General features: G+C 45.7%; 1 protein-coding gene across 5 annotated transcripts in view; it reads right to left on the bottom strand.

The window, feature by feature from the left end:
• The window catches only part of MAK (male germ cell associated kinase), a 54,308-nt gene that overhangs the window by 5,911 nt on the left and 30,278 nt on the right, over positions 1 to 18,119 (bottom strand). For 2 of the 5 annotated variants that reach the window (XM_024983661.2, NM_001046415.2), the window contains exons 9-13: positions 17,097 to 17,408; positions 13,564 to 13,736; positions 11,965 to 12,113; positions 6,214 to 6,345; positions 3,025 to 3,144 (exon numbers count right to left, since the gene is read on the bottom strand). In XM_024983661.2, coding sequence (XP_024839429.1) covers positions 3,025 to 3,144; positions 6,214 to 6,345; positions 11,965 to 12,113; positions 13,564 to 13,736; positions 17,097 to 17,408 — 886 coding nt within the window. Of the gene's footprint in view, positions 1 to 1,526; positions 1,690 to 3,024; positions 3,145 to 3,935; positions 4,011 to 6,213; positions 6,346 to 11,964; positions 12,114 to 13,563; positions 13,737 to 17,096; positions 17,409 to 18,119 lie in introns of all 5 variants that reach the window. The other 3 variants (XR_009492477.1, XM_059880397.1, XM_059880396.1) reach the window with 3 other exon arrangements.

The raw sequence follows: 18,119 nt of genomic DNA, 5'->3' as shown, positions 1-18,119 counted from the left end.
GAAACATTTTACTGTGTTAGACATTTGTTACCTGAACAGTTTATGAGCTCTGATTGCTTGAACATCTCAAATGACAAAATCATTTTGTAGAGAACTTTTTAACATCCTCAGTCCCTGCTTTGCCCCTTCCTTGCTTCAAACTGGCAGCCAGGTGTCAAGCTGTTCTCACTTGATGGTCCATCTTTCTGTTTGGGATTTAAATACCTTTTGACACTGTGTGGTCGGTGTCTTTCTTGGATTATCCTCTATAGGAGTCAATTTTGAAATAACTAACCATTCTGTACACTTAATAATAGCTCTGCTCTATTTATCTGCGTGGTTTTCCCGTTTCTTTCTTACATTTTTACCGTAGAATCGGGAGTGTAGGAGGAACTCATGGGGGCAGGTGGGTCCTGACATGCTGCTAACCTTGGCTGACAGAGAACATAGCCTTAAGTGAGGCGCCATCCTGGTGACGGTCACCTGGGAGGTTGGTGGTTTGGTCGGGACAGGGAGGCCAGGAGCTCTTTCTTGGTTTTAACAGGTCATTTCATCCCACACTTACTTGGTTTAAAGTTCTCAGAGGCAATACAAAGCTCCCTAACAAAGACAGGGACAGCGTCTAGAAGGGCCAGTTAAGTGTGCCTGTTTTCTAGAAACTGCCCTTTAGTTATAACCCACTGGGATACAGACCACCATCAGTATGATAAATTAGCGCCCTCACATCTGAAGACTCCAACCGAGCAGAATGGTACCACGGGAGGGTGGAGGAGAGGGCACTCAGGAGGAGGCCCCGGTAGCTCAGAGAAGGGAAAGGGAACCCATTCCTAAGTTACCAGTGGGTGAGAAGTGAGGGCCCCGGGGAGTAACACCCAGAGCGGCTTTTTCTCCACATCGTGACTTAGTGACTAAGTCAAGTCCTAAATGCATTTGAAGGAGACTGTGTTCAGGCCAGTATTCATGAAACCTTCCCCCAAAAGGGAATCATTTTGCCACTGAGGCAGGAGTCTTTGCTGAGAAGTAACTCTTTTAGGACTCCAGCCCCCTGGGGGTGAAGAACCTGGTAGCCCACCCTGCACCACCCCCAGAGCGGAGCTGAGAGCCCGTGGATGCTGGCTGTGTGTTTGTTTTAAAACCTGCATGTATCCTCAGAGGCGTTTAACCCCTTGCCCGAAACCAAGGAGTTCCTTCTTGGCCAAAGGAAAAGGTGTTTGCCTTTAGTTAAGAACGTGATCTGTAACTTTTAGCAAGACAGAAACCTCTGTGCAGTGGAGCTCACGATGGCACCTTCTGCCGCAGAGGCGCTGGGAGAATTCAGTGAGTTACCGTGCCTCAGGACAGGCGGTGTCTGAAGCGGGTCCCTGCTCCAAGTCCCTGTGGCTGTCAGCTCAGGGGACAGGGAGGTACAAGGGGGCTCGGGATGAGAGACGACCTGGCGAGGGAGGCTGTGGCTAATCTGACGTTTCTTCTCCAAACTCGAGGATGAGGACTAGAGCAGAGAGGGAGGCCGAGAGACGGGGAAATAGTCGAGTAAATACGGTAATGACCTGGTTTTATTCTCTTGTGGGAAACTGTCACACCAGTGGGAGGGCTGGAAGACACATCTCTTCCAGAACAGTGTTTTCCTAAGGATTTGCATTGACCACTTGAGAATGGTTAATATTTACTTCTTTTTTTTACCTTTCCTCCTATCACGATCTGTAGGAAAATCTGATAAGCAGAGTAAATGGAAGAGATGAAAAGTTATGAGAGAGCATTTTACTTAGGAAAAAAAAAATGAAACCAGGCATATGCATGCTAATCTGACAGAATAATTAATATATAAAGGCCTCCAATCTCTTATAAAAAATATGTTCAAAAATACTCACTCTTACTTTCTCAGGTACTCAGAATAATTTTGAGACATTATAATTTTCTGTCTTCATATTAAAAAGTGCTAGCAAGCTGTGGCTAATGACTCGTGATAAGGCTGGCTTAAAATATTTGAGGCTTTATAAAAAGTATTGCTGTATAAAATTACTTGTATATTTTGTTTCAGCAGAGAAATCCTGAAGCAATTCTTTTCACAGATAAGGTAACTTAGTACTGCGTAAGCACTTCTACTGTGGTTAAGATGTAAAATATGAAAGTCCAGTGGTTTTTACAATTTTAACTCCAAGAGTGTGACTGGTGACTCTAACCAGGAGTTCTAATATAAATCCTGGCTGGGAGAAGACTTTTGAAGTCAACTCATAAAAATTAAACTGTACCTTGGTACCTTATCAAACTTGAAGTTATCTGCCTCAGTGTTAATTTTAGGTGCTTTAATCAGGCAGGATATCTATTTTAGATTGAAATAATTTAGACAACATTCATGGTCAAATCTTGTCAATGCAAGTTCAGAATCCTCACCTCCGTTTCAAGAGCATCCCCCTGAATGTGGCTGTCGTACGCCATACAACTGCAGAGCAGTGACCTAACTAGTCCTTACGTTGGAGGGTGGGGAAGGAGACTTCACCACCTACTATATTGCAAGGCAAGTGCCGGTGAGAGTTCTGTGGTTTAGTTCTAAAGCCTAAGACGAACCTGCAGAAGAGCCGCCCGTGAACTAACATGCAGCAGAGCCTCAGCATCTCTCAGAGTTTTGCTCAGTGCTGGGTACCAGGCAGGGAGCTCTGAGAGATTGATCCTCTCACATCTCATCGTGCAGCGCAGCACTCTCTCTGGACTTAAGACGAACAGGGTCAGTCCCAGCTCCACCGTTTACGAGCTGAGTGACCCTCAGTGAGCCTCTTACAACACCAGCTTCCTCATCTGAAAAAGGTCGACCTGATGAGGTCGTTGGGACAATTCAGTGGCAACATCCTTGTGTAAGTGACTCCTATCATTAGACTCATCAAACCACATCTTTGGAAGGAAAATGGGACATTTTGCCAAAAGCAATTAGAACTGTAGTTAATAGATGAGACTAATTGAAAAGTTTTCACTCAGGAAAAGTGACTCCAGTCTTTGGACGCTCTGTTCTCATCAGAATTCTCAAAAACTGTTATCTGAAGTTGTTCTTACCTGAAGCTGTTGCACCAATCGGTGCTAAGTGTATCCTCTGGCCAGCTGACCCCACTTCTTTTTTGAAAAAGGAAGGAATATATCCTGACTGATTGTAAGGAGCATAACTTCCAAGATTTCCTAGTGATGTATCATAAAGTTTCAGAGTCAAAAGGTTAATACTTTTAAAGCACCGGAGAGTAACTTTGATTACAACCACTACTAATGCTAAATTCTACTTGGAGGGCATCCTCTATATTTCATGCGAGGTACTACGAGCGTACAGGCACTCACTCCCATTCAGTCCGCATAACAACCCCCTTAGAGGCATGTTACCCACGCTGGACCTGGCTAAGTTCTCAAAGTAAGTGACCAAGATCAAACGTGAACCCAGAAGGTCACCCTGAGCGCCCCTGGGTTTGTATGGCTCCAGTTCGTGACCTGAGAGTGGGTTTCCTTCCAGGAAGCCCCTGTCCCTCTGGCACTTCATCACCTTGTAGAATCACCCTGACGAGTGCACCTGTCCTCACAGGGGTTGTTGTACGGACTGAGCGAGGTGGATCCGGAGCACTTAGCACAGGATCTGCTGTCCATCACGTGTCAGCTGTCATCACCCTCCATCGCTATCAGTGAAAATACTCTTTCAGTTATTTTCAGCAGATTTGCTTGATTTCTATAAATTGTCATAATTTAAGAAGACAAGCATAGAGCTTTTTTGAGAGCAAGTTATGCTTAGAATCCCAACAACTGAAGGAGGCCACTCGCGGTGTGGACGCTCCCATCTCTCCTAGTCCTGGTCTGACCCCTGGAAGCAGGGGCCCTTGGCCATCACAGGGTCCTCTTACGACAAGGTTTGGGGTAGATGTTGAGAGGCACATTGGACAGGAGATTCAGAGGACACACCGTACTCATCTACCATGCCCAGAAATTACCTTGTGGGTCCTCTAATTTTTCAGGGAAACTTTCATTGCATGATAGCTTTTCAATGGGTTTGATTATGCTTTCTTCTAAAGAGAAGGCAGACAGAAAGAAAGAATGAACAAGAAGGAGACTGTTAACAGGAAAAGCAGAGGAAAAAATGAATTTCATGATTAGTGAAAAGATCCAGAGAGAAACCGTGAAAGGAGAATATGTTTTCTGTGCAGTCACCGCTTTCATTTGCTGTTGATCATCTATTCCCCTGAGGCTCAAAGCTGTGGGGCTGTCATTTGACTGTATTCAACCAGTCGGTCCAGCAAATACTATTTTTAAGTAACTGAGAAAAAAAGAAGGAAATTGCAGAGCTGCAGTGTCGGACATCTCAGCACTGTTAGATGGATAAGTTGAGTCTCCACAGCAGGGAGAAAGCCTGTGAGCTGTCAGAGTATGTGATGGCACTCAGAACTCCTCAGCTGCTACAACAGTGGCCCTCTCCCTCTTGATCCAATACCACCTACATTTCCTTTCTAAAAAAGAGCTCACTTTCAGCTGCTATCTAAAATGTTTCACCATAAGTCTTAGCAATGCCAAAGGATATACCTTCTGGCCTAGTGTGATTATAGATATTTAAAAATAAACTATTACATCTCTCTCTTAAATACAACCAATGGAACCTAAACCATAGTGATTTTACCCTCACCAGTACTGACTTATGGAGAAGGCAGTGGCACCCCACTCCAGTGCTCTTGCCTGGTAAACCCCATGGACGGAGGATCCTGGTGGGCTGCAGTCCATGGGGTAGCTGAGGGTCGGACACGACTGAGCGACTTCACTTTCACTTTTCACTTTCATGCACTGGAGAAGGAAATGGCAACCCACTCCAGTGTTCTTGCCTGGAGAATCCCAGGGACGGGGGAGCCTGGTGGGCTGCCGTCCATGGGGTCACACAGAGTCGGACACGACTGAAGTGACTTAGCAGCAGCAGCAGCAGCAGCAGCAGCAGCAATTCTGACTTAAGAAATACGTGACCACAGTCCTTTGTGACAGAGAATTTCACATGAATCTCTTTTCTCTCTAAAATTTTATTTTTATTCATATGTCAACTCATTTTATCCAAACATAGATTTAAAAGTCTTTAACCAGTCAAAAATATGTATAGATTAAAACCTTTAAAAAAGGGTCTCGTAACCAACCATAAGTATATTAAAAATTTTTTTTCTGTATTAGTTAGAATGATTCATTGTATATAATTAATCAAAAAGGTGAATATTATAAAACTTTATTATTAAAAATGAAAGGCTGGATGTTTTTTTGAAATTCATCTCTTAATGAGAAAGATAGAACCTTATACAAGTGGTTCATGTATCCATAAATAAATACAGCATGCTCAGTCGTGTCTGACTCTTTGAGACCCCATGAACTATAGCCTGCCAGGCTCCTCTGGCCATGGGACTTCCCAGGCAAGAATACTGGAGTGGGTTGTCATGCTCTCCTCCAGGGGATCTTCCCGACCCAGAGATTGAACTCCCATCTCCTGCATTGCAGATGGATTCTTTACTGCTGAGCCACCAGGGAAGCCCAAATAAATATTATTTATTGCTAAAATCAGACAGAATTCAGCTTTAATTTTTTTTAAGATGGTAAGTAACAAGAAATCTCATAAATGCATAGTAGGAAATGAAAGGTGTTTAGTTACAGCTTTATGATTGTAGTCTTTGAACTCTGTTCAGAGTTACCAAATATCACACAGTGATCTCATAAAAAATGATCTAAAATTGTTTTTAAATTTTATGTTGGAGTACAGTGGAACTAATACAGTATTGTATTAGTTCTAAGAATGATTTTTAATTATCATTCATCTGTAACTCAGGTTCACCTTCTGTTTTTTTTTTTTTACAAGAAATGGAAACAGACTTAAAAAGAATCTGTCCCCCAGTCATCAGAGGGACTCACTGTCTCAACACTGACACCAAGACATCAAATTGCCCTTTGACTGGCACCCCAGATATTTTCACACCTGAGTGGTGGGTGTGAGTGCTGACAAGTCTTTTCTTTTGTAAAACAGGAGAAAAGAGACCCCTGCTCAGGCAGATCTTTTAGGAAAGAACCCACAGAGAAGTTAAGATCTAGCTAGTGATTTCCTGAAAACTCTCCATGCTGAGGACCAGCTGGAAACCCTCCTTTGCCCCCAAAGCCACCTTGGTTGGAAGAAGGCAGCCAGTACATTTAAAAGTAAAAATCTGCAGAAGGAGAACAATGCAAATTCATACTTTGGATGCAATCTTGCTTTACCTGTGTTATTCCTTCTGAAAGCAAGTTCTGCCCCCAAGGGTCCCAGTGACTTAGGAAACAACCGGTTGTTCCAGACATACGGGTTCATATCCTTTCCACTGGCAACCATGGACACGTTCTTGGGGTTGACACCTTAGAAGGACAAAACAGTCATTTCAGAGGTTAGAGTGCGATTGTAAACTTGAAGGAGAAATATACATTAAAACTAAGACTAGAAATAACTTGGGGGAATGGAAATAAATTTTGGCTGTAGGATAGCAAATATTTGCTATGTGACACCTTCCTAACCCTCAATACAATAACCTGGAATCCTCACAGTGTCTTTTAGAAATGTAAGGTGTTTTTTTTTTTTTTTTTAATGCAAATAAACATTGGACATTTCCTGCTAAATGTTTCGTAAAAACTGAGATGGCACAAAAATCTTCCAAAAGACACTTCCATGTCACTCACTCATTTTGAGTGTGCGATCTACGCCAGACCCTTCTTGGTTGGTTTCAAGCTGGGAAAACATTCTGGATTCAGCTGGAAAAACAGACATGTGGCCAAGAACCCAGGGGAACTGAGAAGTTGGAAAGTACACATAAAGATTCATCTGGCAAGCTTATTTGCATGTCAGATACAGTAAAATCTCAACAATTTATTTATGATTTTCCAAAATCTGGGAAAGGTGGAATCAGCCTTTGTTACCCAGTGGTCAGAAGGTGTTGGCTTAATATGTTTTAAAGAGATTTGAACGCTTCCTGAACTTACTGTCTTTTTACTGATAATTAAATTTGGTTCAGTTTAGGAGACACCAGAGACATTACACTGTCTAAGCCTCTGGGTTGTATGTGTAGGGTTCTCTACCACTAATGTAGTGAGTCAGAAGCTGGCCCCAGGTGATACAGGCTCTGGCTTTTCACAGAGCTTCTTGGCAAGGTTTCACGTTTCTGAGACATATAATATCCCCGGTTTTAAAGCCAGAAACACTCCTGGTGGTTCTGACTTGAGCCTCAAGGTTACTTATCATCAGTTCTCTAAGGAAACACTCCATCAGGTAAATCATTTCCCTTTATTATAGGATGTAGCTCCTTATGGATTTTGGTTTCTAATAAAATACCTACAAATAGAACTACAATAAGCAATTACCCAACAATAAAGAAGATGCACCAAGTAGCAATTACTCAGGTTAAAAACATCTTTAAATATTTACCCACAATGAAGGTATCAGGTCAGGGGGGAAAACTACAAATCTATCTAGGTGAACATTTTTTATAGTTCAACAAAGAATGAGCCCTGAATAGTTATTTTAAGACAATTAGCCTTGCAATACTCCGAGTTCTTAAAAGGACATACATACTACACTTTTGAAGGTAACTGCTTCAATTCTTTGTCTTTTTAAAGATTTCCGTTTTCTTGGAAATAGACAAAATGTAGAATTTTAAAACATGTATTAGTTTACAGGCTTTTCTAGACCACCTTCTTAAACTAAACAGTCTTAAAGAGACGCAGAAATCACTCTACTATCATCCCTCCTCTCAAAGGAAGTTAAAAACTCAGTTAGCAAATATTTACCGAGCACTTCCCGCATGCCAGGCAGTGTGTGTGGCACTGGGGAAAAAGTGGTGAACAGAACAGACCCGTCTCTGCCCTTGTGGCTCTTACCATCTGCTGCTGCTGCTGCTAAGTCACTTCAGTCGTGTCCGACTCTGTGCGACCCCATAGATGGCAGCCCACCAGGCTCCCCCGTCCCTGGGATTCTCCAGGCAAGAACACTGGAGTGGGTTGCCATTTCCTTCTCCAATGCATAAAAGTGAAAGGTGAAAGTGAAGTCGCTCAGTCGTGTCTGACTCTTAGCGACTCCATGGACTGCAGCCCACCAGGCTCCTCCGTCCATGGGTTTTTTCAGGCAAGAGTACTGGAGTGGGGTGCCATTGCCGTCTCTGCTTACAATCTACTCTGATAAAAAGGGAGACATCAACAGCTGTAGAGAAGCAATTAGCAGTGTGGGGATTATTTAGAAGAATCTCATGCCGAGGGGACAAAAAACAGAAGCAACTAAGCCAGTCTTTATTTTAAAAAGGTACTTTAAAGCTGAAATGTGAATCATGCTGGGGACTTGGTAGTTGGTAGGGAAGTGTGTTTCTGGAAGGGAAAAAACCTGGAGCCAATCCCAAGGATGGAGGAGGGTGGGGGGAATGGGACCTGGCCTGAATGGGGCTGGAGTGGGGGGCGAGCGGGTGGCAGATCCCAGAATTCATGTCTTGCTAAGAAATTGAAAATACAGGTGGGAGGGGCACACACAGAAATGACACAGGATGCTGGATTCACCAGGTAGAAGGAAGGACTGTATGTGACGATGAGACTCGAGAAGGGTCCACCAGAGCCAGGTTTCAAAAGTGCCGGAACCGGGAGTGAGACCAGAGGGCGTCCTAGAGCTGGTTAGCATGTCCTCCGTACACTCTATTTGCAGCAACTACCTTGAGATCATTAAGTACCTAAGGCTTACAGGGCGAGCTGATGACCACAGTCCCACCGTAAGAAACAAAACAGAACCGCAGAGTCGCGCTCCAGTTCACAGCCGGTCAGCAGCAGGTCAGTAACTGTGACTCTTGTGTCTCTCTCCCTGAAGGCCAGTGTCACAGATCTGCCAGTCCTTGTAGTATAATGTCATGCTGCCCTGAAATTACATGGCACATTTCGGGAGCTCCCATGATCCTGAAGGTTGATGCTTAATAAGACCTTAATACTTGGCTTTACAGTTGAAAAAAAAAAAAGGTGGGGCCCAAAAGTAATATTCTCTGTTATTCCTGAAGATATTCAATGAGTAACTATGGACCATAAATAAATGTCAAAGGTCACTTTTGTGTATCTGTTCTCTGCTGGCTCACAGTAGGTGCTCAATAAATGTTTGTCCAAGTGACTGAGCTGAGCTCAATTCTAGTTTCAATTCTCACCCAGCTCCAGAGGGGCCATCTTTGAGACAAAACATGTCAGAACAGGGTACAGTAAGGCTCAGGTTTAGATTGCAAACAATTCATTCTAATTTTGAGTGTTTCTTCAGTTCAGTCGCTCAGTCGTGTCTGACTCTTTGTGACCCCATGAATCGCAGCACTCCAGGCCTCCCTGTCCATCACCAACTCCCGGAGTTTACCCAAACTCATGTGCATTGAGTCAGTGGTGCCATCCAGCCATCTCATGCTCTGTCGTCCCCTTCTCCTCCTGCCCCCAATCCCTCCCAGCATCAGGGTCTTTTCCAATGAGTCAACTCTTCACATGAGGTGGCCAAAGTATTGGAGTTTCAGCCTCAGCATCAGTCCTTCCAATGAATACCCAGGACTGGTCTCCTTTAGGATGGACTGGTTGGATCTCCTTGCAGTCCAAGGGACTCTCAAGAGTCTTCTCCAACACCACAGTTCAAAAGCATAAATTCTTCGGCACTCAGCTCTTTTCACAGTCCAACTCTCACATCCATACATGACCACTGGAAAAACCATAGCCTTGACTAGATGGATCTTTGTTGGCAAAGTAATGTCTCTGCTTTTTAATATGCTATATCGGTTGATCATAACTTTCCTTCCAAGGAGTAAGTGTCTTTTAATTTCATGGCTGCAATCACCATCTGTAGTGATTTCGGAGCCCCCAAAAATAAAGTCTGACACTGTTTCCACTGTTTCCCCATCTATTTCCCATGAAGTGATGGGACCAGATGCCATGATCTTAGTTTTCTGAATGTTGAGCTTTAAGCCAACTTTTTCACTCTCCTCTTTCACTTTCATCCATGAGGCTCTTTAGTTCTTCTACATTTTCTGCCATAAGGGTCGTGTCATCTGTATATCTGAGGTTATTGATATTTCTCCTGGCAGTCTTGATTCCAGATTGTGCTTCTTCCAGCCCAGCGTTTCTCATGATGTACTCTGCATAGAAGTTAAATAAGCAGGGTGACAATATACAGCCTTGACGAACTCCTTTTCCTACTTGGAACCAGTCTGTTGTTCCATGTCGAGTTCCAACTGTTGCTTCCTGACCTGCATACAGGTTTCTCAAGAGGCAGGTCAGGTGGTCTGGTATTCCCATCTCTTTCAGAATTTTCCACAGTTTATTGTGATCCACACAGTCAAAGGCTTTGGCAGTCAATAAAGCAGAAATAGATGTTTTTCTGGAACTCTCTTGCTTTTTCGATGATCCAGTGGATGTTGGCAATTTGATCTCTGGTTCCTCTGCCTTTTCTAAAACCAGCTTGAACATCTGGAAGTTCACGGTTCACATACTGTTGAAGCCTGGCTTGGAGAATTTTGAGTATTACTTTACTAGTGTGTGAGATGAGTACAATTGTGTGGTAGTTTGAGCATTCTTTGGCATTGCCTTTCTTTGGGATTAGAATGAAAACTGACCTTTTCCAGTCCTGTGGCCACTGCTGAGTTTTTCAAATTTGCTGGCATATTGAGTGCAGCACTTTCACAGCATCATCTTTCAGGATTTGAAATAGCTCAACTGGAATTCCATCACCTCCACTAGCTTTGTTCGTAGTAATGCTTTCTAAGGCCCACTTGACTTCACATTCCAGGATGTCTGGCTCTAGGTGAGTGATCACACCATCGTGATTATCTGTGTTTCTTAGGCTTCAATTTACAGCCATGCTTCTGACCCAGAGTAAGCAGAATTGGTTAGAGCTTTCTGGTTAAAAAGGAAACAATCAGACAGGTCTCAGATACCCTGAAATAACTTGAAAACTACATTAGGAAACAAGCAGAACTGGGAAAAGGGTGTTTGGGATCCATTTATCCTCTGCCCCGGCAGCTCAGATGCTAAAAGAATCTGCCTGCGATGCAGGAGACCCGGGTTTGATCCCCAGTTCGGGAAGATCCCCTGGAGAACGAAATGGCAACCCACTCCAGTATTCTTGCCTGGGGGATCCCATGGACAGAGGAGCTTTATGGGCTACAGTCCACAGGGTGGCAAAGAGTCAGGAGATGACTGAGCCACTAATACTATCCTCTGCTGAAAATTTTACAATCACCTTTCCCACCACCAGAGGGCGAACTTCTATAGATAACAATCACTGATTTTATTTCAGTGAGGTGGATTCAGTTTAAAAAAAAAAAAGGAAAAATGTCCCCCAGGAATCTGTGTTCGGAAAACCCTGTTACACCCCTGCTCTCGCAGTCAGAACAGAACCTCCTCATGGTTTCAACACCAGAACTGACACTGACTGGGGCCTTGCACCTTTCCAAAGTGCACCCTCTCTTATGGTCTTAATAATTCCCACTCCTCTCACCGCGGTCCTAAGGACTTCAGTCCCAGAACAAGTCTTCGCCCTCTCTACCCAGATATGGGCAGCAGGCCCGCGACCAGTCCCCCGACCCCTTTTGAGCCCCTAAGCGTGGTCTACCTAGCAGCTAGATGATCTTTTAAAAGCACACATCAGATTATTTAGGGAACATATATAAATTCTATCTGTTTAAAAAAAAAAAACTTGTAATGGGACTGCAGAACTGTCTGAATAAAGTTTTGCGTTTATGAAGGCGCAGCTTTGGTGGGGAGGGTGGTATTTCTCTAGCATACTCATCATCTTGACTTGCGGCTCCCAGGCGTTCCTTGAGCCCATTTCACAGAGGCAGAAGGTCCAGAACAGTACCTGGTGACAGGCAGGCCAGCGGAGGGCTGCAGCGGCGGGTCACGGGCGCCCTTTCATCAAAGACTCAGAGGCCCTGGAGCATGACCTGCTAGCATGCTTTCGCCACCAGGAAACACTTTGTGGTCTCTACTTACCCGGAAGGTATCTTGACTGTTTCAAATAGTACTGTTTGGCCGTGGAAGCAGCTGACAGTTCCGAATCTGATTTCAGGGTAACAGCAGCAGGTAAGCTCTTGTTTTCCCTCGTTGAGTAGCTGGAGCCCGCGGGCACCGACTCTGGAAGCCTCGAAAGTCAACACGAAGGGGTGTCACCGGGTGGGGGAGAGCAAGGTGAGCCGCTCGGCGCTCCCCACCCTCTGCACACCTTTTCAGACCCGCCACTGGTTTCCGATAAGACGCCCCGAGTGTCAACTCCGGCTGAGCAGAGACACTGCAGTGCACAGAAATCGTTCCCGATACTGGACAGCGTACAGCACAAAGATTTTAGAACTAAGCAGCAATCGCCCTGAGTACAGTGTGTTTCCGTTTTTTTTTGTCTACACCTGCGGCAGCTGTGGCTTCAGGATGTGGCAAGATGTTGTGTTGAAAGGGGAGAGACTCTCAGCCGTGTCCACCCGTCTACTCCGGGGGTGCGGCTCCACGAGGGTGTTGGGAAACACTTTGGGCTGGGCTAAGGAGGGCTGCAGTGGGAAGAAGGGCTAGGAGAGATCCCAGACAAAACTTCCGGTGAGCCTAATGCCCTGCAGGGAAATAACACGTTGGTGAGACATGCCGGGAGAAGGGACCCAGCTGCCCACCACGCCGGCCTCCCCCAGCCCCGGTTTGGTGCCCCAACGCAGGCCTTCGGCGTGCCGGCCTGCCTCTGTCTAGCGCAGAGGCCATTTCTCTGAGCAGCGGCCATCACTGCCAGAGGAGACGGCTGTGATTTTGTGTTTTTTTTGCTGCCTGTTGCTCTGCATGTGGCCCTTCACCACAACCTTCTCCCGGCTCCTATGTGGAGGCCTGGCCACACTGGCTGCTCTTGTCACCTGTCTGATCCCCGGCCTCCGTGCTCACCCCCGGGAGATCCCCACCCACTCGACCCCCTGGGAGATGGACACTCAGGTGACTGGTCGTCTCTGAACCACTGGCCACAGCTTTGGGGTGGCCCTGGACACCGGGAGACCCTTCATGAGAAACAGCCCTACTGGAGGTTCAAGAGGGAGGGGACACACGTATTCATGTTGATGTCGGGCAGAAACCATCACAATATTGTACAGTAATTATCTTCTAATTAAAAATTTAAAAAGAGACTGCTAGAGATATCAAGCTTTCAAGAAAAGTTCAGGAAACGAGCAAAAATGTTCAGAGCAGCAAGCAAATGATCCACTCTGAACGCTACCGGCAGAGGAAACCATGACCTTTGTAGATTGTGCTTGGCTTTTTGCAAAGAGGCGTGTGGGCTTCAAAGGGCAGTAACAGTGGATCGTAATTCAGCGGGGGCACACTCAACACTGCACGTGATAACCCCTCACCCCACACCCTCAGCCAGTGATCCCGAGACTCGTTCCTGTGCGGAGTCAGGGGTCTAAACTTCCCCAGAGGTAAGCGCAGAGATCTGGGTTTGAGAGAAGAAAACACCACCAAGCTACTTCTTACCTTTTGCCATCTACACTCATTTGCGCTTAATGAGTAGAGTCAAGTTGACGCGGGCTGAAAATATATGTTCCTGAGAAAACGTGAGCCCTCCCTTACCGAAACGGAGACTCCTTGCTCCTCGTCTCCTTGGACGAGCCCATGCTTGGCTTCTTGGAGTGGGAGGCTCCAAAGTCGCTGTCCTCCAGGTCTGCCCAGCCGTCTCCAGCCTTGCACACGGCCTGGCCCCAGCGCCTCCGGGCGCCTTTGTGGCCCAGGGCGCCGCCCGGCTTCTGTGGTGGGAAAGCAGCGTCGCCGTCTTTAATCGGGGGCCGAGGGCCTACTGTGTGCAGGCGGCCACATTCGGCGCTGCCTGTCCCCGTCCTCAAGGGGCTTTCCACAGTTAAGGAGACACACGGGCACGCAGTGTTTTAAGACGCTGACAAAGGCAGCGCAGGTTAAAAGTGTGATAGGCTGTTGAGAAAGATCTCCGTGAACCTGGGTTGCGGGAGGCTTGAGTACTCAGGATCAGAGCTGAGTCTTCGTTGACGTGTAATCTAGAAAACTCCCGTGGGTGGCTATTTGGGCAAATGACCTAACTTTTCAAAGCCTTAGTTTCCTTCCCCTTAAATGGTGGTGTGTGTGGGGGGGGATACAGTGTTCATATCTTAGTGGTTTTGGATTTGATAGTAAAATATATCAAAAGTTTTTAGCAGGGGCCCTTGCCTGTATGGGCTTCCCTGGTGGCTCAGCTGGTTAAGAATCCACCTGCAATGTGAGAGACCTGGGTTTGAGCCCTGGGGTGGGGAAGATTCCCTGGAGAAGAGAAAGGCTACCCACTCCAGCATTCTGGCCTGGAGAATTCCATGGACTGTATAGTCCATGGGGTCACAAAGAGTTGGACACGACTGAGCGACTTTCACTTCCTTGCACGTAAGTGTGACTGTATTAGGTATGTTAGGTATTGTTGTTGTTATTCTACAGTTTGGAAAAGGAAATGGATGAAGTATATCTTTTTAATAGAGAAGTGTCAGTGGGTGTTCTGGGGAGAAAATGTAGACGGAGTTGAGTGGACTGGATGTGTTGTGCTGTTGGAGGACGAGGCTGTAAAGACAGACGGGTGCTCTGTGATGCAGGACTGTGCATGAATCCCTAAGACATGGCAGCTGTCCTCTGGACCACGGAGAACGCTGGATGTTTTTGAGCTAAAAAAAGTCATGTGATAAAGGCCCTTTTTGGGAAAGGTCAGGCTCCTCAGAGAGGAGGCCTTTGCAGTTAGAGTGGCATGCAGTGACAAGGACAGCAGATTCATCGTGGCTGGAATGCTCGAGAAAGCACACGCTTCTGTTAACAAGGAATAAAAGGTGTGGACTCAGTGTCTCTCTGAACAGAGGTCAAGGTGAGTGTGGCAGACACTGCTGCTTGCCCCCTCAGTAGCCACCCTCCTCTGTCTCCTTCCTAGGATTCTCTTCTGGGCGGCAGTCTGCCCATGTAAAATAGCTAAAACAAAATGCCAGCCTCCCTCGCAGCTCTGTGTACCCAGGGGACACGATCTAGCCAGTGAGATGAAGTGCGCATCTGTTGGGAGGGGCTTCCAGGAGGGCCAGCGTTAGGCTCTGCTGGTGGCGTGTGCCTGTGTGTTTCACGCTTGCCCCCTTGGGGATGGCAGACACCACCCCAGGGAGCAGCAGCCATCCATGGGACCGGGAGCCCCCTGCTGAGCGTGGTGGTGGGGACAGGGAGACAGGGCAGTCCGGTGCTCTTTACAAGCGGCACCAGCCCTGGCTGGTCCACCACCCGCCTTCTTGCTATCAGAGAAAAACACCCCTCCTGGTTTAAGCCACAAGGGGTCAGGTTCTGTCTTAAGTCACCGAGTGTGGTCCTACAGGACACAGAGAAGGAGAGGCAGGCGTGACTTCACAGCGCGAGCCTGGCTTCTCAGAGGGGTGGCTCCATTAATAAGGAATGAGGAAGACCTAGGCTGGGGCAGACAACAAGGCGGTTTTATTCAGATTAACGTGGGTGTTCTGGGGCTCACGTAAACTCATGTAAAAGGTGACTGAGAATTGGGAATTTGGAAGCAAGGTCAGCAAATTCAGCTGCATGTGAAGCAAGAAGATGCTTAAAGAGTGGATATGCCATTGCTTGAAGCTCATGGTGCCATAGTGATGGGTGATGAACAAAAAGTGGTGTTTGAGAGAGAATGAGCTCCAGACTAAGGAGAACAAGGAGATCCAAAGCCTCAGATGGGCAGAGTTAATCAAAGTTATCCTTGTCTGAGCCCGAGACTCGTATTTCAGTTGAACTCTATGTTAGGAGCTGCTGAACAACGCCAGTAACATCTAGTCGTCTTATGTCTGAGAAGATTGGAAAAGGGAAAGCATTAATAACTTTTATAAAGTAGCAGGTGGATTTTTACGAACTCTACAGTAGTAAGTTTGGTACCAGCTGAGGGCAAAGACTAACGGCAGTTACTAAAAGAGACAGCGTGCTAGGAAGGAAAGGCGGTAAATTGTTCAGGTCACTTTGGGAATGCACACGGGGGCTGCATAGTGCAAGGCGCTGAGTAGCTACGACTGAATTTCCTTATCTTTCCCTCCCGGTACGAGTCACCATTTTATGTGCCTTTCAAGGGGAAAAAAAAAAGATAACCCTTGATGCGTGAGTGAACACCGTTCCGGAACTGTGGTGGTGATTCACCCACCACAGGTATTTCCTACCTGCTCTCTGCCGCTAATTCTGGAGAAGGGGAACGAAGGACAGGGAGGGGACTCGGGGAGTCAGCCATCAGTGAGTTCCAGCGGAGCCTGAGAGGGAACTGGGGGTGTGTTTCTCCTGGAGAAAACGGCAGGTAAGGTAAGGCTGCCTTTCCAGTATCTGAAGGCTGCCTTTCTGAAAGACTGATTCACTTTTATTAAAAGCTACAGAAACCAAGGACTTCTCTGGTAGCCTGGTGGTTAAAAATCTGCCTTCAAATGCAGGGGCTATGGGTTTGATCGTTGGTCTGAGAGCCAAGATTCCACGTGCCTCCCGGCCAAAACAAAACCAAAACAGAAAATGGAAACAATACTGTAACAAATTCAATAAAAACTTTAAAAAATGGCCCACATAAAAAAAAAATTTTTTTTTTGAAACCAGATTTTCGTTCACTGTGAGGAAGAACTTTCTAGTAGTCAGAATTGTCTGAAAGGTAACGTGGACTCCTTAAGACCCTCAGGGTGGTTCAAAATCAGTGTGGACATTTACTTATTTATTCATTCAACAGATATTTGTTGAGAATTTACCATGTGCCAGACAGCTTCTCTGGTGGATCAGATCGTAAAGGGTCTACCTGCAAATGCAGGAGACCTGGGGTTTGATCCCTGGATTGGGAAGATCCCCTGGAGAAGGGGATGGCTTCCTACTGCAGTATTCTTGCCTGGAGAATCCCATGGACAGAGAGCCTGGTGGGCTACAGTCTATGGGGTCACAAAGAGTTGGACAGGACTGAGCAACTCACACTTTCACTTTTAGACACTGTTCTGGGTTCTGGGTCTGTACGGATAAACGAAACAGACAAACATCTTTTATATCTTCCCCGACGCTGAGAGAATGCCTAGAAAGGAAATCCTAGTGGAACCAAACCATCCAAAGTGTCATATTGGGCTACTTACGGTGGGCATGCTTTTGACGATACTTGGAAAGAGGGTTGGCGGCCTTTTCTGCTGACTGTGCTGTTTGGGTGCTGGCTGGACACCCACGTTCTGCGGCGGCTGGATAGACCGCAGTGGCTGGTGGCTGTTCTTCAGCTGGGGCGGTCCGGCAGCCTGGTCGTTTATGTCCGGCAGAGGCTGAGGTTCTGGATCTGCTGCAGATGGCTTTGGTTCGAGTGGTTGCACAAGCTTATTTAAAGGCTGTTTCGATTCCAAATGATGTGAGGAAGGGCCTAATACTTGACCAACTTGAAAATATGGGTGTTTCAAGGCCTGTAGCAGCATGGAAATAACAAATGAAAAATGGTTTCTCCTAAATTTATTGCGTATACACTACCATCCGGCGTTGGGCTAGGCGTGTATCACTCGTCTGGGTAAGTTTCAAAGATTTACAGAGCATCCACCTTTTCCCTTATGTGATGACTTTAAAAAGATACCCAGGAAAAAATAATTTGAGAACTAAATTTCATTTAAAAATTGAAAAAGTACATGTTAGTAGGAAGAATATAAGACTCACATTCAGTAATTTTCACATCCAGTCAATGCAAAAGCAAATGTTCTTTTAAAGACTTCATATGAAAACAAACTCTAGCTTGTAACATTGGCTGAATTTGAAAAAAATTCAAACCAAAATGGTAGATACTGATAATGGTTTAGACCCCATAAAGGCATTAAGAGAAATGAGTTAAGAAAGCCTTCTACGTAGTTTGTTTTTAATGAAAAACTCTACCATCATATAAAATTCAGGGTTATTCTAACTATAACTCCATATTGACTAGCAATAAAAAAATTCTAAGAAAGACAATAACAAACACATACTTATAAAGCCTAATTTAACAATATGCCAGCAAAGAGAAGATTACTTAGGGGATAGAATATAAAAATACTAGTTAAAACAAGAAAGAAAATACTAGTAAAAATGGTCACTATTTAATTGGATCAGTCATCAAACTGCTGCTATTACGTGGAAGTTGGGTGGGGGGA

The sequence above is a fragment of the Bos taurus genome, chromosome 23 (genome assembly GCF_002263795.3).
Source record: "Bos taurus isolate L1 Dominette 01449 registration number 42190680 breed Hereford chromosome 23, ARS-UCD2.0, whole genome shotgun sequence".
NCBI lineage: Eukaryota > Metazoa > Chordata > Mammalia > Artiodactyla > Bovidae > Bos > Bos taurus.
The sequence above is the reverse complement of the archived record's forward strand: the minus strand, read 5'-3'. Positions and strand labels throughout refer to the sequence as shown.